Source organism: Balaenoptera borealis (genome assembly GCF_965194805.1).
Source record: "Balaenoptera borealis genome assembly, chromosome: 8".
NCBI classification, from domain to species: domain Eukaryota; kingdom Metazoa; phylum Chordata; class Mammalia; order Artiodactyla; family Balaenopteridae; genus Balaenoptera; species Balaenoptera borealis.
In genome coordinates this window covers 120,894,585-120,917,428 of record NC_138865.1, presented here as the reverse complement: position 1 = coordinate 120,917,428, position 22,844 = coordinate 120,894,585, and the positions used below count along the sequence as shown (strand labels likewise).

At 60.6% G+C, this 22,844-nt stretch overlaps 1 protein-coding gene across 3 annotated transcripts in view; it reads right to left on the bottom strand.

Annotated features, from left to right (window-relative positions):
• Nucleotides 1-20,753, bottom strand: part of KCNT1 (potassium sodium-activated channel subfamily T member 1) — a 69,530-nt gene extending 48,777 nt beyond the window's left edge. Inside the window, exons 1-2 of one of the 3 annotated variants that reach the window (XM_082401815.1) lie at nt 20,629-20,753; nt 9,554-9,712 (exon numbers count right to left, since the gene is read on the bottom strand). In XM_082401815.1, coding sequence (XP_082257941.1) covers nt 9,554-9,712; nt 20,629-20,738 — 269 coding nt within the window. In that variant the 5' untranslated portion in view covers nt 20,739-20,753. Of the gene's footprint in view, nt 1-9,553; nt 9,713-20,628 lie in introns of those variants that run through there. The other 2 variants (XM_082401819.1, XM_082401818.1) reach the window with 2 other exon arrangements.
• Between the last annotated feature and the right edge of the window lie 2,091 nt (nt 20,754-22,844).

Below are 22,844 nucleotides of genomic sequence, written 5' to 3'. Positions count from 1 at the left end.
GGCAGAAGACCTGAACAGACATTTTCCCAAAGAAGGCATACAGATGGCCAGCAGGTACATGAAAAGCTCAACATCACCAATCATCAGAGAAATGCAAATCAAAACCACAACGAGGTATCATCTCACACCTATCAGAATGGCTAACATCAAAAAGACCACAAATAAAAAATGTTGGCGAGGATGTGGATAAAAGGGAGCCCTAGAACACTGCTGTTGGGAATGTAAATTGGTGCAGCCACTTTGGAAAACAGTATGGAGCTTCCTCAAGAAGGTGAAAATAGAACTACCATATGATCCAACAATCCCACTCTCCTGGGTATATATCCCCCAAATCCTTGAAAACACTAATTCAAAAAGATACATGCACCCCAATGTTCATAGCAGCATTACTTACAATTGCCACGATATGGAAGCAACCTAAGTGTCCATCAACAAATGAACAGACAAAGAAGACGTATGTATAAATACAGTGGAATACTAGTCAGTCCTAAAAAAAAAAAGAATGAAATTTTGCCATTTGCAGCAACGTGGATGGACCTGGAGGGTATTATGTTTAGTGAAATAATTCAGAAAGCGAAAGGCAAATACTGTGTTATCACTTATACGTAGACTCTAAAAATAAAACAAATGAATGAACATAACAAAACAGAAACAGACTCAGAAACAGAAACTGACTCTGGCCCTCCCACCTCCCTCTTCAAAAAGCCCTGTGATCCCATGGTGTCCACCCAGATGATCCCAGGACTGTCTCCCCATCTCAAGATCCTTAACTTCAACACATCTGCAAAGCCCCTCTCGTCACCTAAGACACTTGCAGGTCACAGGCATTAGGACATGTACATCTTTGGGAGGGGCACATTGCTCAGTCCATCACACATGGTGAACCTATGTAACGCCATTGGTCAATACATGAAACCCAGAAAGAGTAGTCCAGAAAAAAACACCTTCAGCTGTCATCCTTTGAGGCTGCTATAATACACTTTGAAAACTGGTAATTAAATGGAAAGGATTGAGCGTGTTTTCCTGCTTTCTCAGCAGGAATTACGTTTCGGGGTGTACAACTAGCTCCCATTGATGTAGGAAAACCATCAGTTAAAGAAGAATGTGGCTTATACTCAAGGAGTGTGGAGGAGAGCAGGAAAGGAGCTTGTCCAAGCCGCCACAGAATGTGGGGCTCAGGGAGGACGTCCGGTGGGGTTGCCACCCTTAGCTGCACCAAGGAGGGGGAACGCATGGTCGTATGATGACGGATCACCTTGCATAACTGCCCAGTGCACAGGCTGGGCTGTCATTGTTAAGCCATCGTGTCCCCCTGGCCATCTCTAACGGAGGAACAACCAGGACATGGGGCAACATGGGGACCGTGGTGGCACTTAAAACCTTCTCTTGCCTGAAACATTTGAGTTCCATCCACGAGACCTTCAGACCCAACATCCAGTTTACAGGAATACTGGAGGCAGAGCAACAAGCTGAACCACCCACCAAGAGGCAACCAGACACACAGACGGCAGAACATTCTGCAGGACCAGAGGCCTGGCGTATCAGCTACCTATGCTGTGTGACAAACTGCCACCAACTTCACAGCTTAAAGCAACATATACTCGCAGTGCCGAGGTTAGAAGACCGGGTGTAGCTTAGCTTGGTGTCTTGCTTAGGGTCCCACGCATCTGAAATCAGCATTAGCAGGGCTGGGTTTCCACCTGGACCCCTGGGGAAAATCCGCCTCCAGGCTCATTCAGTTGGCTGGATTCAGCTCCTGGCGGCTGTAGGACTGAGGTTCCCCTTTCCTGCTGGCTGTTGGCTGCTCAGCCCCTAAAGGCTGCCCTCATCCCTGGGCCCCTCCACCTTTAAGGTGGCAATCGTGGGTCAGATTTCCCTGTGCCCCAAATCTTTTCTTCCACTTCCAGCCAGGGAAAACACTCTTGCTTTCAAAAGGCCCCTGTGACCAGAAAGGGCCCAACCTCCTGGTGATTAACTCAGCCAACTGATTAGTAACCTTACTTATAATGCAAAATTGCCATGGGTATGAGCTTCCTATGGCTGACGTAACAAAGTACCACAGTCTGGATGGCTTGAACAACAGAAATTCGTTCTCTCCCAGTTCTGGAGGCCAGAAGTCCAAGATCAAGGTGTCAGCAAGGCTGGCTCCTTGTGAGGCCGTGAGGAAGGATCATTCCAGGTCTGTCTCCAGATTTCCCTTTTTCAAAAGGTCACCAGTAGGGACTTCCCTGGTGGTCCAGTGGCTAAGACTCTGCATTCCCAATGCAGGGGGTCCGGGTTTGATCCCTGGTCAGGGAACTAGATCCCACATGCTGCAACTAAAAGATCCTGCACATAGCAACGAAGATCCCACGTGCTGCAACTAAGAGCCGGTGCAGCCAAACAAAATAATAATAATAATAAATAAATGTTAAAAAAAAAAAAAAGGTCACTAGTCATGTTGGATTAGGGCCCACCCTAATGACCTCATGCTCATGTAATGACCTCTAAAGATCCTACTTCCAAATAAGGAGATCCTGGGGGTGACATCTCACCATCTTTACCAGCTTGGAGATTAGGGTGGGGGACCTGGGGAGGCCACATCTGATAGGAGTCACTCTGGATTAAAAGGAGTTAGTGAACCCTAATAACCAGATGCAACACAAGATTCCTGGACCAAACAAACCAGCTGAGAAGGACAGGTTGGGGCCACCAGGGAAATGTCTTCCCCAAGCCAGGTATGTGCTGCCCCCTCCCTGGACTCCACTCTGGCTGCAGACCCGGAGCCAGGAGCCCTCACCCACTCCCCCCAGGCTCTCTGATCACCTCATGGGCACCACCCGGGGCTCCCCGACTTCTCAGGGGAGACACCTCCTCTCCTCCTGCCCCCCCAGTGCAGACACAAGTCTCAGGAGATGCCCCATAGATGCCACACGAAATCTGTGCTCCCCCAGAGGCTCCAGGGGAGGGTCCTTCCTGCTTCTTCCAGCTCCGGGCGGCCCCAGGTGGCCCTGGCTTGTGGCCACGTCACCCCAGTCTCTGCTCCGTCTCCACAAGGCTTCTCCTGTGTGTGTTTCTCTTCTTACAAGGATACCAGTCAGCGGATGTAGGGCCCACCTTAAATCCAAGATCATCCCATCTCAAGATCTTTACCTTAATTACACCTGCAAAGACCCTATTGCTAAATAAAAGTCACGTTCCCAGGTGCCAGGTGGACATGAATTTGGGGGACACTATTCAAAGCACTGCAGTGGGTCTGCAGTTCTTTCCTGCAGACCCCCTCTCCTGAAGTTCCCCCAATCAGCTATGCGACCTTGAACGGGTCCTTTTCCTGCGGGATCTGCCTCTACTCACCAGGTGCCTGCACCCCGTGGGTGAGGGGAGAAGGGAAGGTTCTCCCTCCAGGAATCCTGGGATGTTCTCGGGGCGTAAGGAATTTGAAATCAAGGCAGAGCTTAACCCCGTGAAAGGTTACTGGCCATCTTTTTTTTTTTTAATTAATTAATTTTAGTTTTGGCTGCGTTAGGTCTTTGCTGTGCACAGGCTTTAATTGCGGCGAGTGTGGGCTTCTCGTTGCGGTGGCTTCTCTTGTTGCAGAGCACCGGCTCTAGGCGCAAAGGCTTCAGTAGTTGTGGAACGCGGGCTCAGTAGCTGTGGCTCACGGGCTCTAGAGCGCAGGCCAAGTAGCTGTGGCGCACGGGCTTAGTTGCTCCGCGGCACGTGGGATCTTCCTGGACCAGGGCTCGAACCCATGTCCTCTGCCTTGGCAGGCGGATTCTTAACCACTGCACCACCAGGGAAACCCCGGCCATCTCTTTTGTAGTGTCCACCTTGTTTCCCCAAGCCTGCTGTGGATGGAATGTGTGTGTCTCCCCAAACTCACATTGAAGCCCCAACCCCCAGTGTGATGGTGTTTGAAGGTGGGGCCTTGGGAGGTGATTAAAGTTAGATGAGGTCCCAAGAGTGGGGCCCCAAGATGGGATTAGTGCCCTTATGAGAGCACGTGCTCTCTGTGTCTCTGCGTCTCCCGTGAGGACACGGTGAGAAGGAGTCTGTACACCAGGAAGAGGTCCCACCAGGAACCCCCCCCCTCCACCCCTGGCTGGTATCTGATCTCAGACTTCCAGCCTCATAACTGTGAGAATTAAGTGTCTGCTGGTGAAGCCCCTAGGCTGGGGTGTTTGTCACACAGCTCGAGCTGCCTGAGACACAGCCTGGACACTCTCACCTCCCATTTTCACTCCAAGTGGATGAAGCCGAATGACACATGCACAGAATTTTCAACGGCAAATGGCACATCGTGGGAAGCGTATCAGGAGTGAAGGGAACCGCAATGTGAAACAGAACCGAGCACGGTTTCCGTGACACTGGAGGATGCTGGCCACCCTCTCGCTGGATGTCTGTGTTCTGTTTTGCACTAACTGGGAGGAATTTAATTCTGATTCGGGCACACAAGTCCCCGGGATGCAGGCTTAGAGGCAAAGAGATGCAGTGAGATGTGCAACATCAGGGGCCGGGATGGGGACCCGGCTACCGGGGGCGCCCAATTCGCCATCTCAGGGTCTCCCCCAGTATCTTCGGGATGTGGGCAAGGGGAGCCAGGGCCCCTTCTCATCACAGAACTGCTAACACCTTGACTGGTGTATCCCGGATCACTGAGAGCGTGGCTGTCTTCCAAGTGCAGACTCAGGTCCAGGAGCCCCGCTGACCCGCCTCGGTGTCCACACTGCTGCTCACACGTGTGCGCCCCTCCATCACCCACGCCCTCCCTGTCCCGTTTGTTCTTATTCCTTTATCCTCCATCTGCCCGCTGCCGATCCTGCCTGCTCCTGGCCTCCCAGGACCGGGGGCGACCCAAGCCCCCACACGCCCACCCAGAGGGAGGGACACAGGGTAGGAGGAAGGCACGACCTGCCTCTGGGAGCCCCGGCCACCTCCCTGACCGCCTCCCAGGCCCCTGCTCTCTGCGGGGGGGCCCCCAGGTGACAATGGGGAGCAGAATTAGACCTGGCCCCAGTCCTACGGTGGTGTGGCAGAGAGGCAGGCAAATGAGCCCCAGGCCTGGAAAGTGCTAGAAAGATCGATATAAATCTTACCCCCTTGGGACACAGCACACAGAATCGGCCAGGACCTGAGCCTTCCCTTGGCCCAATCATGCAGACAGAGGAAAGTGAGTCCCCAAGAGACACAGGGACACTGAGAGAGCCGCCTGGCGGCGTCCGGGTCAGCTCCCGGTGTCCATGCACCCAGCGCGCTCGCCACTGTTCCGTCGATGGTTTAAAGTCAGAAACTGCAGAGACAGAGGCAGACCGGAGAAGGCACGCAGCTGCGGAGGACGTGGGCAGGTCCCGGGAGGAGGTGAAGGACCCTGGGCGCAGGTGGGACGGAGCCGAGGTGAGCGCAAGAATTTCAGGCCTGGGCGACGGACGAAGCTGGGGGTGTTGGGGGCCCACTGGAGAGGCTGGCGTGAGGGCGGGCAGCTGTCCAGGGGGCAGAAGCAGCCGCCCCAGGGGTGACCAACTTACGCAGGGAGGGGGTCCTGGAGCACCCCCGGGCCTTGGGCCTGAACACCCAGGTGGCTGCTCCGGGCTGGGGAGGGGCTGTGGGGGGAGGCGAGGCGTCTGGCTTTAGACCCCCGCTCCGGGGTGCTGGACGACATGCCCCGCACCCCAGTGCCATCCAGCCCTATTCTGCACGGAGCTGAAGGTGGCAGGGGACCCCCAACCTGCCTGGGCCCCGCCATTTCCCAGGTGGGCCGTGTCCTCCAAGGCCTTCAGGTCTGTGACGGACACAGGCCCCTGGCCAGGGTGGGGCAAGAAGGCCAGGATGGGGCCGGGATCCCACCTTGCCCCATCCTGACTGCGGCTTAGCAGAAGGCAGGCCCTGGGAGTTTAAGCGTAACACCAGGGGCCTGAACGCAGCCCCCGCGCAGGAGGAACCCAGGGGACCCCGGGGGCTGGGCCTGCTCCAAAGGCACCTCTCTGAGCCCTGCCTGCCCCGCCCGGAGCCCAGCCCAGGGGTCGGAGGGTCCAGCCCTGGGGGCCGTGGCTGCCAACAGTGGCTCCTGCAGGGCGGGGCCGGGGTCTGTCCTCAGGGAGCCCCCCGCAGTGCGGGCCTGCCTCCCCACTTCTCGGCTTGCTGGTGAAACAACACCGAGTGCAGCTCAGTCCCACAGGAACGGTCAGGTTCCATCCGCTGTTGCTGGAAGAGCTTAGGGAAACACCGAACAGGGCCCTTCGGGGCAGTGCTCTAACCCCTGGAGGCCTGGCCTCCTCACCTCCCTGCAGCCGGCGCTGCCCCGGAGCCCCCAGGGGGGCGCACACACCTCCCCACCCCCCACCCCGTCCTCCACGAGATGCCTGGGGGCGAGGGGGGCACGGACCCTGACGTCACCTCCCGCTGCGGGCTGGGTCCTGGCCGGACAGGCAGCTGGGGAAAGCAGCTGGTCCCCGGCACGCAGGCCAGGAGAACACCTGGCCGGGCCTTCTCTTCACCTGGGGCTCTGCCCACCCCAGCCTCTGGCTGGATCTGCCCCTCGTGGGAGACGAGCGTGTGGTGTGACAGCCCGTGGCCCCCGCCCCGCGGTGCGGAGAGGGTGGGGGGTGGGTGGCTGGCTGAAGCCTCGTGTCCACGTTACAGACCAGGAAAGGGAGCAACACTTAGAGCGACCAAAGCCCCGTCTGCGAAGCCCTGTCCCGCTCTCCTCACAGCCGCCTCTTCCAGGCCGGGCTACCATCGGCCCTCTGCAGGAAGAAAAGCGGGCGCGGGGACTCACCGCCCTGCCAGGCCTGCAGCCCCCGAGACCCGCAGGGGGCCCTCAGAGCCCCAGGTCCAGCCCCCAGGACCAGGTGCACCAGGCGCAGTGGAGGGTCCGCTGCGGACGGGGAGGGGCCTCCTGGAGCTGCCCCTTGGCTCCTGGGGCGAAGGGGCCGTGAGCTGACCCGGGACAGGGCAGGGAGCCCCGCGCCCCGGGCCTTGCAGGGTCCAGGCCTAGGGCTAGAGCCCTGGCTCCCCAGGAGCCCCGAGACCCGGCCACAGGCGGTGATGAGGGTCCCCTAGGACCCTGGCTGCCCTCCCGGCAAGAGGCTGGCCAGCAGTCTCCTCCGCTCACGTGGGCTGAGCCCCGCCCCCACCCCCAAGGCCACGGTGTGTGAAGCTGTGGTGACTCACGGCTGTGGCTTTATTCCCCTGGAGAACAGGAAGCCCACAGCCCTGGCCGCCTACCCACAGCCTGCCAGGAGTCGGGCAGCAGCGCCCCCGCTCACCCCACGGAGGCTGCCCCGGGGCGCGTGAGCGGGCCTGGAGAGGAGCCCAGGCAGCAGGGACCCAGGAGCACGCGGCGGGAGGGCAAAGCACAGCTCTTCTCCCCGGACCCACGACGCCCGCTCGGCAGTGCCGATTCGCCCAGGCCACCGGCCCTTCCTGCTGCGGCCCCAGGACCCCGGCCCCGGCCCGGCCCCGGGCTCTGTGGGACTGTCTCTGGGGCACACGGAAGCACTGGCTGAGGGCACATGGCCCTGCTGGTGGGGCAGGCTGGCCGCCTTGGCCTCCAGCCTCCCGGGCCCTCCGGCCGCCCCACAGCCTCTCAGCCCCAGTGCCTGCTCCCTCCCCTCACCCGACGTACACACACATCCTTACCACCTCTCCGCACGTGCAGCGCAGGGTCTCCAGGCCTGCCCGGGGACCAGGGGGCCTGTCCTCTGGAGGGCTCCCCCCGCCACACACACACACACACAGCCCGTCTCTGAACACCACGAGTGCACAAGCACAAAGTCCCTGCGCCCAGCACACAGGAGACTTTCCCCCTGAAAACAAGGTCGAGGAGAACAGAGACTGGGGGTTGCCAGGAGCTGCAGGGCAGTGACTGCTCACGGGTACGAGGTTTCCGTCGGGGGTGATGGAATGCTCTGGAACTACATAGTGGTGATGATGTGTATGTACCAAATGTCACTTTATATTTTAGATTTTGTATATTTTACCACAATAAAAAAACCCCAAGCCACAAGGTCCAGAGCACGGTGGAGGATTCAGTGCCAGCTTCCCATTTCCCAGGGGACAGGGACAGTTCCCTCCAGGCAGACACACGCCACCCTTGGCTGACGGCAAGGACCTGCCATCCACTCCTAAAATCTAAGGGATGTGTCACTGCAATTACATCAGGCATTTCTGGAGCATTTAGAGGCCCCAGGCCCACTCGGGGAGATGGATGCCGTTTCCTGCCGCCTCTGAAAGAACCTCTGGGGCTGCTGTTAACGAGAATTAATCAAGTCCCCGCGGAGCAGGCAGTGAGGGGCTGGTGCTGACTTAGGAAGGTGCTGAGCTCACGTTTGGCTTAGAGAAGCACCCAGCACTGCCCTCCTCTGCCTCTGCCCACCCAGGTAGCTAAATGAACTCTTCACCTGGGTGTGTGTTTTCGGGTGGGTTTACCTATTACCACGGTCCTCAGTCCAACAAGATAAAACTACACGGCCTTAATGTGCCCCTCTGCTGGGCTTGCACCCTTGGTTCTATGTGGGTGAAGACTCTGGGTTCCATTTCTCCTCCAGATTCTACCTGGAGAATGCAACTGAATGCTATGGGAGGTCTGGAAGGATATTGTTTCCGGCACGCAGAATGGATTTTAAACTCACTTTCCACAAGCCTCACACACAGTCCTTATATACTGGTCTCATTCACAAGCACGATTTCTTTCCCAGCTGCAGCTTCAGCAGTGGATTATTCTGAGAGACTGATCTGTGCCCTGACGAATTTCAACCTCATGGACTTTATGTGCTAACTTGAATAATTGCACTGTTGGCACAACTGCAGATTCACGAGCCCAGTTCAGGGCTGGGTGGGGAAGGAGACCCGCAGATACCAGGGCCCCTCCCCCAACACACTGCAAGGGAAGTGGTTCTGGTCCGAAGTCCCACAGGCTCCAGCGTGAGTCCCTGCACGCATAAAAGCACTTCCCCTGAGGCTGACAGAGCTATAGTGCTGGGTGTTTACTGAGACAGCTATTTGGGGAAAGGGCAGAGAAAAGCAACATTTCTCCCAGCTTCCTGCCAGCCTCCTCAGCACATGAATTATTACCAAGGGCTCATTTTGCTGGTCCTTTGCCGAAAGACTCAAGTTTCTTTTGCTTCGTGCCCCCCAGGAGAATCTGAGGTGAGGGGACATTGTCATCCCTGGTAAGTGACCACAACATGAGCTTGAAGGACACCATCCCTTAATTAATAATAAATGACCATAGCCAGCGTCTGGAGGACGCCAGCCCTCAGCCAGCCTGCGGGGCTCCGCCACGTGGCGCTTCCGGCCCTGGCTCGTGCCCAAAATCAGCAGAGCTGCCAGCGGGACTGGGGGCCTGTGGGCAGAGCCGGGGAGGCTGGCCCGGGGATTGGTCTCTGCGGAGACTCCCCAGTACAGAGCCTCCCGTCCCATCCTCCAGGTTCCTCCCGGGAAAATGCTTCCCACCCCCCAACTTCTCCGGGTTCCGGAAACCCGGGAAAGTTGAAGGGCGCCGGCCCCGGGCAGCGCGGGCGCAGCGGCGGCCTTCAGCACCGCGGACAACTCCGCGCGCCGACCCCCGCCCTACCTGTCGTCGTTCTGGAAGGACTGGTCGCCCAGCAGCAGGTCCCGGAAGCGGTACCGCGGTGGCAGGGGCACCAGCTCTGCGTCCAGGTCGCTCATCTTGAGGCTGGCGGTGTCCAGGAGCGCGCCGTCCCCGCGGCCGCCGTCCCCGGCGCCGGGCTGCCTGCGGGAACACGCCAGCGCCCGCTCAGCCTGTGCCCGCGCTCGCCGCGCAGAGCGGCCCCCGGCCAGCACAGCCCCTGCCCGCCCCGCCGCCCCCGGCCCCCCGCCCGCCCCGCCGCCCCCCACGCGCCTGGCCGCGCGGTACAGCCCCGCCGCCGCACCCACCGCTGCTGCCGGGCTGTGCGGCCCACTCCAAAGCAAGCAGCTCCAGGGCGTCGGGGAGGTTCACCACTGCCGATGTCGGGGCAGGCACTCACATCGCCCCCGATCCCACGGGGGCCGTGGAAGCCCTCCCAGCTCCCCCCACACAGCCTTTGCCAAAGTTGGCTGCTCAGCCTTCCTCTGGGTCCAGAACACCTAGCTCCCCCTCAAAGACCCCCTTCCAGACCCTCAGGCTGCTGGGCTCAGGGGAAGTGACCAGGAGGCTTAAGAAGAGGCCCTCATCTGTGGCCTCCCTGGGGCCAAGCAGCTCAGGTCGGATCAGAGCCTGCGAGGGGGTGTCAGCAGGGGAGGGCAGGATCCCTCTGAGCCCCCAGCTGCCCTCTGCCCAGCGTCACCAGGATTCTGGGGCCACAGAGACCCCTGTCCCAAACACCTGGCAGTGGTAGAGCAGGGGTCACACCCGGTAAACCGGGAGGGTCCCTGGCGGTCTGCAGCCTTCTGGGGCACCAACATTTGTCTTCCGGGGCTCCTTCCCCTTTCCTGCCCCCATTCCCACACCCAGGTGAGTTCTGGCTGCAGTTACCCTCACGCACCGAGGCTCCCAGTTTCCAGCGTCCAGGGCAGCAGCCCCCAGGGCCCTCTGGACATCACAACAGGCCCTCTCTGCCCTCCAAGTCAGAGGCTCGCTAGCTACCCCCGGAGCCCCGCCATAACACAGTGGTGCCGGACGCAGCAGAGCAGCTGCACATCGTTAACTAGAGCCGTGGGGATTCTCATTTCCATGGTGCACGTGGGCAGGGCGGGGGCCCGGGCCACCAGCGCAAGTGGGAGTCAGGTCAGACCCTGGGGACTCCCGGCCCTCTGGCAACCACCTGACCTTCCAGGTTGAGTCCAGCCCCAGGCCACCCCTAGGTGCTGCCCCTCAGCGCCCGGTGGGACACTGGTGGGGAGGCAGGAATTATAATATCTCCCCGCAGCCTCTGCCCGCTGGGCTGAGCCCTCACTCTTCTAAGAGCCAAGACCCCGGGGTCGGGGGAGCAGCACATCAGCTGTGACCCTTTAGTGGTGGACCCGGGAATGGCCTCCTGGGCCCCTTCTCAGTCACCACAGGAGGCAGGGCAGATGAGCTGGGGGTGGGGGGAAGGTGGGTTCTCCCCCCTGTCAGGCCCATCCCCCCAAGGGACAGGAGTTGGAGGAGGACAGAGGAGCCCAGCTCAGCCTCAGCCTCTGGGCAGGTGCAGGGGTCTGCTGACCACACTCACTCCCGCGCTGAAAAACTACGGGCAGGCCGTACGAGAGGCTGGGAGCCCAGGGCCACTCACCTGGAGCACGAGGTCCACGCGGGCGGGTGGGCACTATGGACCCCTCCTCTCCCTCCCCAACCTGGGAAGGGCAGGCACATTCCCTGGGCCCCCACCGAGGGCCTGGCCCATGCCTCCCGACCCCCTGGACGAGCAGCAGGCAGGTGTCAGCCCCCCAGCCCACGGCCATCGGGAGCTGCTCAAGGACTGTCCCAGGCCGAGGCTGTGAGCGACCACGTGGGCCCAACACGCCTGCGTGCTGTTCTCCCGGGTCTCGGGGTCAACCCTGAGGGTCTGGCAGCATTTGAGAAATAACATTTCCTTAATTGCATCAGCGTGGCTGCATGTTTTTCCTTAGTCACAAGCTGGTGGGGCCGTGGGTAGGGGCAAGCAGGCGGGGGAACCACATGGCCAGAGGTTGGGGGCTGCGTCTTCTTGCTTTTGCCCCTTTCTTGCCAAAAGCCTCTTTCAATGGCAGAACCCCAAGAGACTGCCAGCTCCCCGGGCATGGCTGTCTCTGACCCCCTCCCCACTCTAACCTGCTTTGGGCTTTCTCTCCCGGCCTCAAGGCCCGGACACGGCAGGGCCCGTGGAAGCGCTCGGAACCCAGGGCCTCTGTTTGCTTCAGGGGGACACAGCGGGGGGAAGAAGTGCACCAGGAGTCAGAAGGCCAGGCCCCTGCCCGCACGCTGTGGCCTGGGGAGGACGACAGGGAACGCCGCCCCTCTTCCCTGACGGTGCCGCTGGGACACCGGACGCTGGCGTGAGCACAGGGCGGAGAGCAGGTAGCCCACAGGCCTCCTGGCATCCTGCCTCGTGGCACCGGCGGAGCCGAAAGCCCACATGAACCCGAGTGTTTGTTGTGCTGGTCGAGAACCAGGGCCCCAGGTCTCCTGGAATGGTGCCCCTTGCAGGAGGGATGTGGCTGGACAGCTGCTCCCCGTGTCGAGGGGCTGGTTGAGGCCTCTCTCCAAGCCCAAGGGCTTGTGTCACTGAGAGCTCTTGGGCATGCGGGAGTGGGGGTGGGGGTCCCATCCCCCTCGGAGCTGAGATGGTCCAGGTGGGGCGAAAGCAAGGCCCCACCTCGGCCTCCTCGTCTCCCCTTCCCACTCCCTCCTCCCTGCGTGCCCAGAGGGGCCGGGAGGAAGTCTGGGACCCCCAAACCACGCCCATTATCCTTTCTGTTCTGTGTGATGGCCACATGGAAGAACAGCCGATTTCTATAAGAACTCAGTGCTTCGGTGGTATAAAGAAGGCGTCCATCTTCCTGGCCCTTGCTTGCCCTCAGGACAAGGCATGGAACTTCATCTGTGGGACTCACCAACCCCCTGCCGAGCCAGGGCAGAGCGGCCCCCTCCCAGGCAAGGCCCTGGGGACTCTCAGGGCCCATCGGCGTAAACCCGCAGGCCCAGGGAGCCGCCAAGGGTCCTGATGACTGAGCGGGCTCGGTCCTGCCCCATTAGTCCATGCTGGGTGGCCCCATGAAAGTCACTTCACCTCCCTGAGCCTCAGTTTCCTCATCTGTAAATGAATCTCCTGATGCCTTCTACCTTTAGCAGGTGATTGTAAAGATGTAAGGAGACAGCAAGGTTGAGGTGTGCAGTGTGGTATCTAGCACCTGGGTGCGTAATCCACGTCAGTTTTTAATCTGGGGCTGGTGAGCCAGCAGTTTGGCCAAATTCCAGCAGACAAAGGCTCTGACCCCAAGCGTCAGGTTCCTGGGATGGCCAGCTCCCCATCACGGTCTCCCCAGTTTGGCCGGAGGCCCCTTTGGGGGGCTTAGACTCAGGATGCCGACCTACGGGACCCAACAAGGGAGGCTAAGTAGGAGAAGGGAAGCCAGCACCTGGCACACACGGCGGGAAGTCATCTCCCAGTTTGGTGCACGTGTGCTCGCGCGCCCTGACCCTCCGGGCCCAGGGGAGGGAGAGCCGGGGCCTCAGCACCCAGTGCCAGCCGTGTGCCAGGCACTGTGACTGCGGCATGTGGCACAGAGTCCTCAGAACCCCGCATGCAGCCAGGACTCCCCGTCCCTCCGATAGGAGGTGAGGACCTCTGGGCTCACACAGCCTAGGAAGAGGCCCACAAGGCGGGGCGTGGGGAAGCCAGGTGCACCTGATGTGGAGCCGTCCTGTTTACCAGCAGCTGCACTGCCTACAGGCAGCCAAGGGGAACCCCTCTGAGGGCCAGGACTTCTGCTTCCCTTCCCTCCCAAATCCGCCCCCTTAGCAGTCAAGGAGTCAAGCACAACTGAGGAGGGTAAAGTGGTCAAAAACCTGCTTCTCCCGCCAAAGGCACCAGGCCCCAGTAGTTGCACAAGTTCTGCCACCTCAGTCAAACCATTCCAAAGTACAGAAAGAAACAGAAGCGACTTTGCTTATTTTCCTAAACTGACCTAATCCCATCACCAAAATCAGGTGCAGACAACACCAATGTATATATGAGGCAATCTCCCTTAATACTCTAAGTGCAAATATTCTAAGTAAACTGTTACTAAATGGAATGCAGTAGTGCATTACAACACCGTACCAGCAATACCAAATAGGATTTATCTAAAAAAGACTGCAATATACTTCACTATGCAAAGAAACTAAAGGAGGGCTTTCCTGGTGGTGCAGTGGTTAAGAATCCGCCTGCCAATGCAGGAGACATGGGTTTGATCTCTGGTCCGGGAAGATCCCACATGCCGCAGAGCAACTAAGCCCGTGTGCCACAACTACTGAGCCTGCGCTCTAGAGCTCGTGAGCCACAACTACTGAAGCCCGTGCACCTAGAGCCCGTGCTCTGCAACAAGAGAAGCCACCACAATGAGAAGCCCACGCACCGCAACAAAGAGTAGCCCCTGCCGCTGCAACTAGAGAAAGCCCACGCACAGCAACGAAGACCCAATGCAGCCAAAAATAAATAAACAAATAAATTTATAAAAAAAAAAGAAAGAAATTAAAGGAGAAAATCCATATGATCTTGTGAGTAGATACAGAAAAAAGATTTGTTAAGACCCCCAAATCCATTAATACATTAGATATAGGGGGAGACGTTCCTAATTTGATTAACAACAACCAAAAAAATCCAGGCAATGGTGGAATCCTGGAAGCATTCCCGCTCCAGTTGGGAACACAAGTCTGCCCACCACGATGGGAGTCCTTGGCTCCCACTGAGACGAAGCAAAGAGTTAAGAGAAGGAAGAGATGGGGCTCTCGTTGTCTGCAGCAGGCATCACCGTTTGCCAAGAAAACCCAAGAGAATCAGTTGAAACCTATTAGAACGAATGAGAGCATCTAACAGAGTCGCACAAACCGAAGGCAGGAGTGACAAGGCGGTGGCAGCATCACGGGAGGGAGGGCCTGCTCACGGCAGCCGTGCAAACTCAGAAACCGGGGCCCCACTTGCCACCGGCCTCCAGGACCACTCGGAGCAACGGCCCGCCGCTCTCCGGCGCTCTCACTGATGGCAGGAGGGGGTTGTGCTCCCAGAGCTCAACAAGCCTCCTCCAGAGGAAGGGGCAAAGCTGATCAGCTCCCGTCAATGCAAACGCTCATCTTCTCAGAACCTGTTTCCGAGATTCACGCTGAAGGATAAATATGCAAGACCTGCCAGGACGGGTGTGAGAGAAAAACAGAGAAGGGACGGGCCTTGCCAGCTGTCAGGGCTAATTTATAGCTCCAGCAACGGGATCTCTAGGGCTTGGTATGAGAGAGAACACAGAGCAGGGGAATTCAGGAGAGAAAGGAGGCCTCGGGAGGGACATCAGTAATTCAGTGTTGGTGTTGGAATGAGAGCAGCCCAACCCATCCTCAGGGCCTCTCACGGGATGCTTGCAACATCCTGTGTGGTGGGAATGGCGTCCCCCCAGTTTGCTGATGGGGAAACGGATGCCACAGAACTGAAGTAACTCAGCTACCTGGGCAGGGCCAGTGCCGGAGCTCAGGTACTCTCGGTGGCTACGCCATCTGGCCGCAGGCCTTCTGTCAGCTAAAGAAAGACCCCAGCTCACAACCCCAAAATGAGGAGGAGCCTGGAAGAGAACGCAGGGCAAAGATGCTTGGGGTCGAGAAGGCCTCTTGTTTAGCAGGACAGACGTATATATGCTTCCATGTGGGAACAAGACGCTTTTGTTTAAAGACACGCTGATGAAAGGGAAGAACAGTGAAAGAAATCAGGTCAGTGCAAGGACGCCTGCAAGTCACGCAGGAAAGACAGACAGGCAGGAGGAGGCAAAGGACGAACAGCAGCTCAAAGAAGAGAAAACAAAACAAAAAATTCAACCGGCACACACGTGAAGGACCTCCTGCCTCCCTGGCCATTAGGGAGACAGCCCAGCAAGTACCACGATGGGGGGCGGCACTCTCTGACCCCGAGCCTCCAGCTGGGACACCCTCATCTGTGCCTAGGACGCTGGGCACAGACCCTAGCCTCACGATGACCCCGCAGACGGCCCGGACGTCCGCTACGCAGGACATGCTGTGCTGTGAACATGCAGGTCCCAGTGACCCGAGTGGACACGTCTCCACAAAAGAACAGCCCTTCCAAAGGATCCCATTTAGGTTAGAAACTAAACACAACCTGCTCGGAGAGGACCCCAGTGAGACGGGGCTTTCTCTGGCTGCCTGGCTCACACCAGGTGTGCAGGACGTCCCCACCGCACGGTGACAGTTCGGTGTTGGGGGGGGGAAATGGTGGGCTAAGGGCTGTGACTCATCCTTGGTGCTACACCAGGAGACGTATTGAGCAAGACTTGAGTTACTAGACGTGAGAAGCGCCAGGGACGACCTGCCTCTCCCCACGCATCACCAGGCTGGAGCCGCAGCCCCAGCCCTTGTCCTGGGCCCAGCCACGGGCAGGTCTCTGGGGAGGAAGGGCATATGACATCCTGGGAAAATGTCCCTTCTCCCCCCAAGGCTCCTTTATAAAGGAGTCCAGATTGCTTGCAATGCTCAAGCCAACCTGGAGGAGGACTGAGGGACACCCCCTTTGGCTCAAAGACATGCTCCCTCTCCTAAGATGCATTCTCCAATAGCTCACACTTGGTTCAAAATTTCCAAGGACACTGGAGACCTATGACTGAGAGAGGGATGGGGGATGTGTGCACGAGTGTGCACATGTGTGGGTACGCATGGACCTGTGTGCGCCTGCGTGCACACAGGCGTGTATGTATGTATGCACAATGCACACGCATGCGCACACACGTGTGTTTGCCCGCACATGCGCACACATCCCTGCCCAGTGCCCCGCAGGAGAGTCCTGCAGACGTCACGGCATCACCAGGGTCGGGGAGCAGTCAGTCGAGCGCTGGGCCGGGTGCCCGGGCAAGCAGAAAGCCGCCGAATCTCCCTGCTGACCGCGACAGGAAAGCTAAGTGTTTCCTTCCCACCATAATAAAAAAGCCAGAGCTGCTCAAGCTGCCTAGAGCTGGTGGCTGTGCATCTCTGGGGAAGGACGACCCTCTCCCTAGGGGAGGAGCCTTTGAGTCAACGCCGTGGACGCTGCTCACCGCCGTCTCCGAGCTGCATCAAATCCCAAAGGGAAAGCTCAGAACACGTCGTTGAGCCAAATTCAAGCTGGAGAGCTACTGAAACAGACACTTCATAGCAGCTACCCCGTGGCACAAAGCCAGCCCAGAGGACAGGGAGGAGGGGCCTGGTAGCCGTGTGGACACGGGGCCTTGGGCATGGCCAGGGGTGGTGATGGCGCCCCGTGGGCCCACCCCCCGGACACAGGGGAGGCAGAAGCCACGGGGATTGCAGTTCCCACCCTACCCGGCCGCCCACCTGGGCTTGGATCTACCTCTGGGGAGAGCCCTCTGCTGCACGCCCCAGCGGGGGACGCAGTGTGCCTGGGGCCCTCAGTGCCGGGCAGCGAGCCCACGTCCAGATCGCAGACCCAGCACTCACCCCCCGGGTGCCCGTCCCCTGGCTGGATGCGTGGTGACCACTGGGAGGTGCCGGGGGAGGCCTGGGCCGAGCTGCGGGGGGCTGAGGCGGAAGGCTGCCCTGTGCGCCCCACTCCCACGGCCGTGGGACTGGGGTACCACCGTGTCCCTGCTCAGCCGCCAGGCTCCGAGGGCTGGCACGGCCTGCAGGGGCGCTCTGGGCCTTGTCTGGAAGCTGAGGCCCAGGTGGGGACATCCTGCCCACGTCTCATACCCGGCAGATCCCTCTCCTTAGAGCCTCATGTCCTGGAGAATCCAACTCCCTGGCTGGCTTCCCTGTCCTTTGTCCTGTAACATCTGCCAATACCTCCAGGCTCACCTCTCCCAACAACCTAGAGGCCCTATGTCTGCCAGATGGGGTGAAATTCCGCACTCGCCTGGCACCTAGGGCCTCTGTCCCTGATTTAAGACTGAGCTCTTCCCAAGATCAGACACCTGCCAAGAGGTATCCAACAGCGGCCTCTGGCCCGACATCCAGGGTCTCTGTGAAGCTCGCTGAAGGCTCGCGTGGGTTCTACCCCAGGGGTGGGGGGCTGTCCTATGGGCAGGAGGGGGGTTTCTGGTCACGTCATGGTCAACATGCAGGGCAGCACCCCAGGCCCCCAAGGCTGGCACTGCAGGGTGGTCTCCAGGGCTCACTGCCCCATGCAGGACAAGCTGGCCACAGCCAGAGAGACTGCACAAGGGACCCCTGAACACACCCCCTGTGGGAAGTCTAAACCGCAGAGCAGACCTCTTGGGAAAGGCCTTTCCAGGAACCCCAGCCCGGAGCTGGCCTACTGACCCTGCCTCGTCCTCTGCAAATGGTTTAAACTTGCCAGCATCTAGCACGGGCCTCGGCTACGGGCCAGGCCTCCCCATCCCCAAGCACGGTAGGAGAAAGAGGTTTTGGTGAACGTGGGTGGCCCATCCGCACACACAGCCCCCAGAGTTCCCACGACTCCTTTAAAATCGCCCGCGTCATCAGGCGCTGCTCCTGGGCCAGCACCCGTCTCGGGGCTCCACCCAGAGGCTCCACACACCCGGGCGCAGCTTGCAAATCCCCACATCCTCGGGGACCGAAGGAGACGCCTAAGGGGAGAGTTCATGATTCAGTCACGAAACCCTCTAACAAAGCACGACCCCTGCCGAAGCAGGGTCGTGCCAGGTAACTCGGGGTCGGTCAGACACATGGACAGTCTGGGACACCCGTGTGAACGGTGGACGGAACCCGCATGAGCGCACAGACGATACCCACGGACCCGCGCTGGACACAAGCCGAGCTCCGAGCAGGTACCCCCACCCCATCCCCTGCTCACTCACCTCTGTCCTCCCGAGCTGTGGCCGTAGCCACCCCGGGCCGAAGGCAGACCCCCAAGTTCCCTCCAGCCTCCAGACCAGGAAGCTGTCCCTCCTGCCGGACAGGACTGGCCTGTACCTCGGGCCTTGTGAACCTCTTCCCACGGAGCCTGGGCCACTTCCTGCTGCCTTGCAGGCACCGCTCCCTAATATGGGCCGGGAGGGCTGGCCGTGACCTCCAGCCAGACATGCACCCTGGCGGGATGCCAGCCCTGGATCTGCGCCTTCCACCGTTGGGGCCCAGAGGGTCCCATGCTGGCCCTGGGTAGGCAGGGCTGTTGGGGGACCAGGAGGCTCCAGTGGGAAGGCGCAAAGCTAGGACTCTGGTTTCCAGGGCTGACCCTGCTGGGAAGCCTGGTGCAGGAACCCGCCCCTCGAGCTCCCCCAACCCGGATCCTCACCCGCCTACAAGGGGTCTTCCCTCTCCGAGCTAAAGCCCACCTCCCTGAGCTGCCAGCCTTGGCCTCCGCCGCCCCCCCCCCACCCCAGCCAGGCTTCCCTCTCAGCCAGTCTCCCCTGCTCTGGGTGGGGTGGGGGGGGTGGATCTCTACCCTGCCTGACCTTCCCGGTCGGGGGGTCTCTACCCAGCCGGCCTGACATACCCTTGGGCCCGGCAGCCACTCCAGATGTGTCTGAAGCATGACAGCGAATCACTGCAGGGACAGAGGTCAGCTCCGACCGGGGGGAGAGGAACACTGTCCCGGCGGACGCGGAGGAGTCTGGGGGACCAAGCCCCTACCTCGCCTGCAGCAGGCAGTCAAGTGGGGCAGGGGAACTGGACATGGGTCGCCAGAAAGATGGGTGACACCTGTCCGAGCAGGGAGATGGGCAGAGGGGCAGCCAGATCATGTCACAAGACCCCTCTCTGGTCACTTATTCTGTGCCTGACAGATGCCACCTGGTTGATCCCTCAGGGCAGCCTGAGGGAGGTCCAGGCTGTGCCCACCTTACGGGGTGAACTCCACTTCCCAAGGACACCACCTGCACAGCCTGCTCTCAGGGTGCCTGCCTCTCACCCCAAGCTGTGCCCCCAGGACCCCACGGGTGCCAGACCGGTGCTGTCCCTGCAGAGGGACCACCCTGACCCTTGACGTGTGGCTGGAAGCGTCCCCTCTTGATCCTGGTCCCTCACCACAAACGGCCCTTAAAGACCATTCGCTCCGCCACCCACTTGACAAGCTGGGAAGCCAAGTCCTCAAGGAAACAGCCGTAGCACCTGGCCTTGAACCCCGGCATCCACCCCTTCTCTGCCCTTAGAACAGCTGACCGAGCAGGACCCAGAGTCCAAGGTTCTGCCCAGCCAGGGAGGGTCACACAGGGCAGCGGCTGTGGGTGACCTGGAGTCTGGCTCCTGGCGCAGGGTGAGGGGCAGATGTGTGTGCCTGTCCTCTGGGGCTGGTGGGGTGGGGAGAGGGCCCCGAGGACAGGGCCCTGGGGCAAACCCCCATCGGGATTGTCACCGCTCTGCCCTTCCTGGGACGCCCACCGGCACGGTGCCCTCTGTGCCAGTCACCTGGACAGGCAGGAGCTTCGTGGCATCATGGGACACGGCACAGGGAAGGTCGGCTCCCAGGCCACCTGAAAGCCCCTGTCAGTTAATTCTCTCCTCACACAGATGAATAAACAGGGACCCTGAAAGACAAGTGACCAGCCGAAAATCACCAAGCGTCTAGAACCCAGGACTCCTGCCCTTCATCTGACAGCCCACCTGCAGCCCACACCCCAAACAAGGGTCTTCTTAGGAGAAGCTGCCCTTGAAAACCCACTTCTACCTGAGGAACCCTGGCCCCTGTGCCTCGCTGGGTACAGCGCTGCCACCCCCACGGGCTCCTCCCCCAGGCTTGACCAGAGAGTGGGCTGGGAGGCCAGCACAGCACCTGGCCCCTCTGGCACGTAGGGCACTCCAGCTTCCTGCCCGCAGGGTCTGCGCCTCGTGGTGCCTGGGAGATGCTCACAGCCCCGCATGTAAGAATGGCCACACTCCGGCCACCTGCTGGTCATCTGAGTAAGTGCTCCCCTCACTGCGACCGGGTTCTGAAGGGCACCCCTGTTCCCCACGCTCCCCACGCTCCGGGGTCCTGGGGGCAGGTAGTCCTGGGAAGTGGGGATTTGAGGATGAGGGGCCCTGGGGTGGCATGAGCCCCGTCCGGGGTCCCTCCACGTGGGGGAGAGCACTGCAGACCGTACCTGGCTGCGCATCGGCCGTCGTCGAACACGAAGGTCCGGTTGGTGTGGCCCCCGCCGCGCGCCCCCCTGTAAACACCCCCCGGGCTGCGCGCCCCGTCCGGGAGCGGCATTGGGCTGGCGGCGGCTGCGACTTGGAGCCGAGGAACAAACGAGTCAGGGAGCGATTGGCGACTTCTTCCCCCTCTTTGCCCTGAAACACTTTTCTCTGGCTACGGTGGGGGTGGGAAAAAAGAGCCTGTTCCAGGGTCGGTTCCGGCGCCTGTGCGGGCGCGCCCCCTGCCGGCCGCGTCGGGAACCAGGCTGGGGACGGGGTGGGGGTCCGCCCGCATCCCACCCCGGGGACCCGCCTCCATCGCGACGCTCGGCGCCCCCGTAATCCCGGGAAACAGGACAGAGGCTCTTTAAAGGCTAGAAAATCCTAAGAGCGCCCCCGGGGGCAGGGGTGCATGGTGGGAGGGGCTCCGAGAGGGCTGGGGGCCTCTGGGCGCTTCCTGTTTAAAGCGCGAGCATCGGCGATGGCGCCTGCGCTGCTCGATCCTGCCCTCGCTCTGAGCCGCTGGGATGGGCGGCCGATCAGCACCTGCCCCGCCCCCATCCCCCCACGGCACCTGTCACTCCTGCAGAGACCTGCACCCAGACCCCGTCTGTCCGTCCTCGCGGCACACCTGGGAGGCCGCTGGGCCCGGAGAGGGAAGGGCGGTCGGACCCCTGGAGGCGGGAGTGACTGCACGCTGCCACCTGCCGCCGCCGGCACCTCTGCCGCGCGCGGCCGCCCTGCTCCGCTCTCGCCCCAGCCCCACACGGAGCACCTGGCAAACAGGCAGAGGAGGGCCCGCAGCCTGCTGCAACCCCACGACCCAAAGGAAGGCATCCAGGAAGCAGGGGGATCCGCTGGAGGGCCCCACACGCTCACACTGCCACCCTGGCTCAGCTGCCCCCCGCCCCCGCAGGCAGAAGCCTCTATTCTGTCCCCAGTGCTGGCCTGACCCTCAGTGAACCATAAGCGTGGCGGAAACACAGAGGAATAGACAGAGAGGGAAGGGAGGCGTCTCCCAAAGAAGGGCGAGGGACTGCGGCGTCAGGCGGGGGGGGGGCGGGGGGGGGCGGAGCTGAGCCAGCATCACCCGCGAAGCTCATCTCAAGGCCTGGGGCACCAACCCAGCCACCCACCGCGGGGTGGTCAGTGCGGGGGCTGTCAGGGCAGAGCTGGGCCAGCCGATTTGGAGGGTGCGTGGCATGTACTTCGTGGTCCTGACATCTGCAGCGAGTCTCAAGTCCCATCCCTGTTTACTTCCAGAAAACAGCAAGCTGATCACAGATACTTTGTGTGTGGGGGGGGGCGGGGGGGGGAACTTGGCAAAGGCATGGCTTGCCCCCAAGTCCCCAGAAGGAGTGCAGCTTGTCCCCAGGCTCAGCAGCAGTCTTACATCTTGGGGACTTTGCCTACTTCCTCCTGAGAGAAGGGTGCTGCTGCAAGAGTGCCACCCACCCCTGGCCCCCAGCAGGTCTCTGCCCTCCCCCAGGACTCCTGCCAGGGTGTGTCCATCTTGCGGGCCCCTTGGAGGTGCCCTCTGGCTGGTCAACGAGATGACTGGCATGCTGTCAGTGACGGGAAACTCTGGCAAGCCCAGTAACATTCCTGAGAGCTTCAGGGAAACCAAAACTTGGCCCCTCTCTACCACGGAGGAGCCAAGCCCAGAACAACGGCGTGTCCGTCCCTCCCCAACCAGGAGCAGGAAGGTGAGAGAGCCCCAGACCCCGGCTTCCAGCCCACCTGCCCCAGCAAGGCAGCCGGCAGATGGGATCGCTCCGCCAAAGCTCCCCACTGTGCCCCTGGACACCCGGGCCAACATGCTCTGCGGGGTCTGCTCTGGCACTGCCCTCTCTTGGGCACTGGGGACCCTCCCAGGGCAAGGAGCCGGGCTTCTCACACCTCCCATAAATGCCGGGCCGTACGTGCTGGCAGAACCGGCCATCCCCAGCCTTTCTTGGACTCAACACAGAAGCCAGGCTGTGGGCTGAGCAGGACTGGGCAGCAGGGGCCCCGCAGCGCCCCCTTCTGTCGGGAGTGCTGGCCTGGCACACGGGCCCTGGCCTCCCTGCTCCCCAACCTGACCTCAGGCCCACCAATCCTCACAGCGTCACCCTCGATCGCTTCGCGACGCGACTTCTGTCCCCTGCCCAGCCCTCCCTTTATCCCAGGCCCGGCCTCCTAG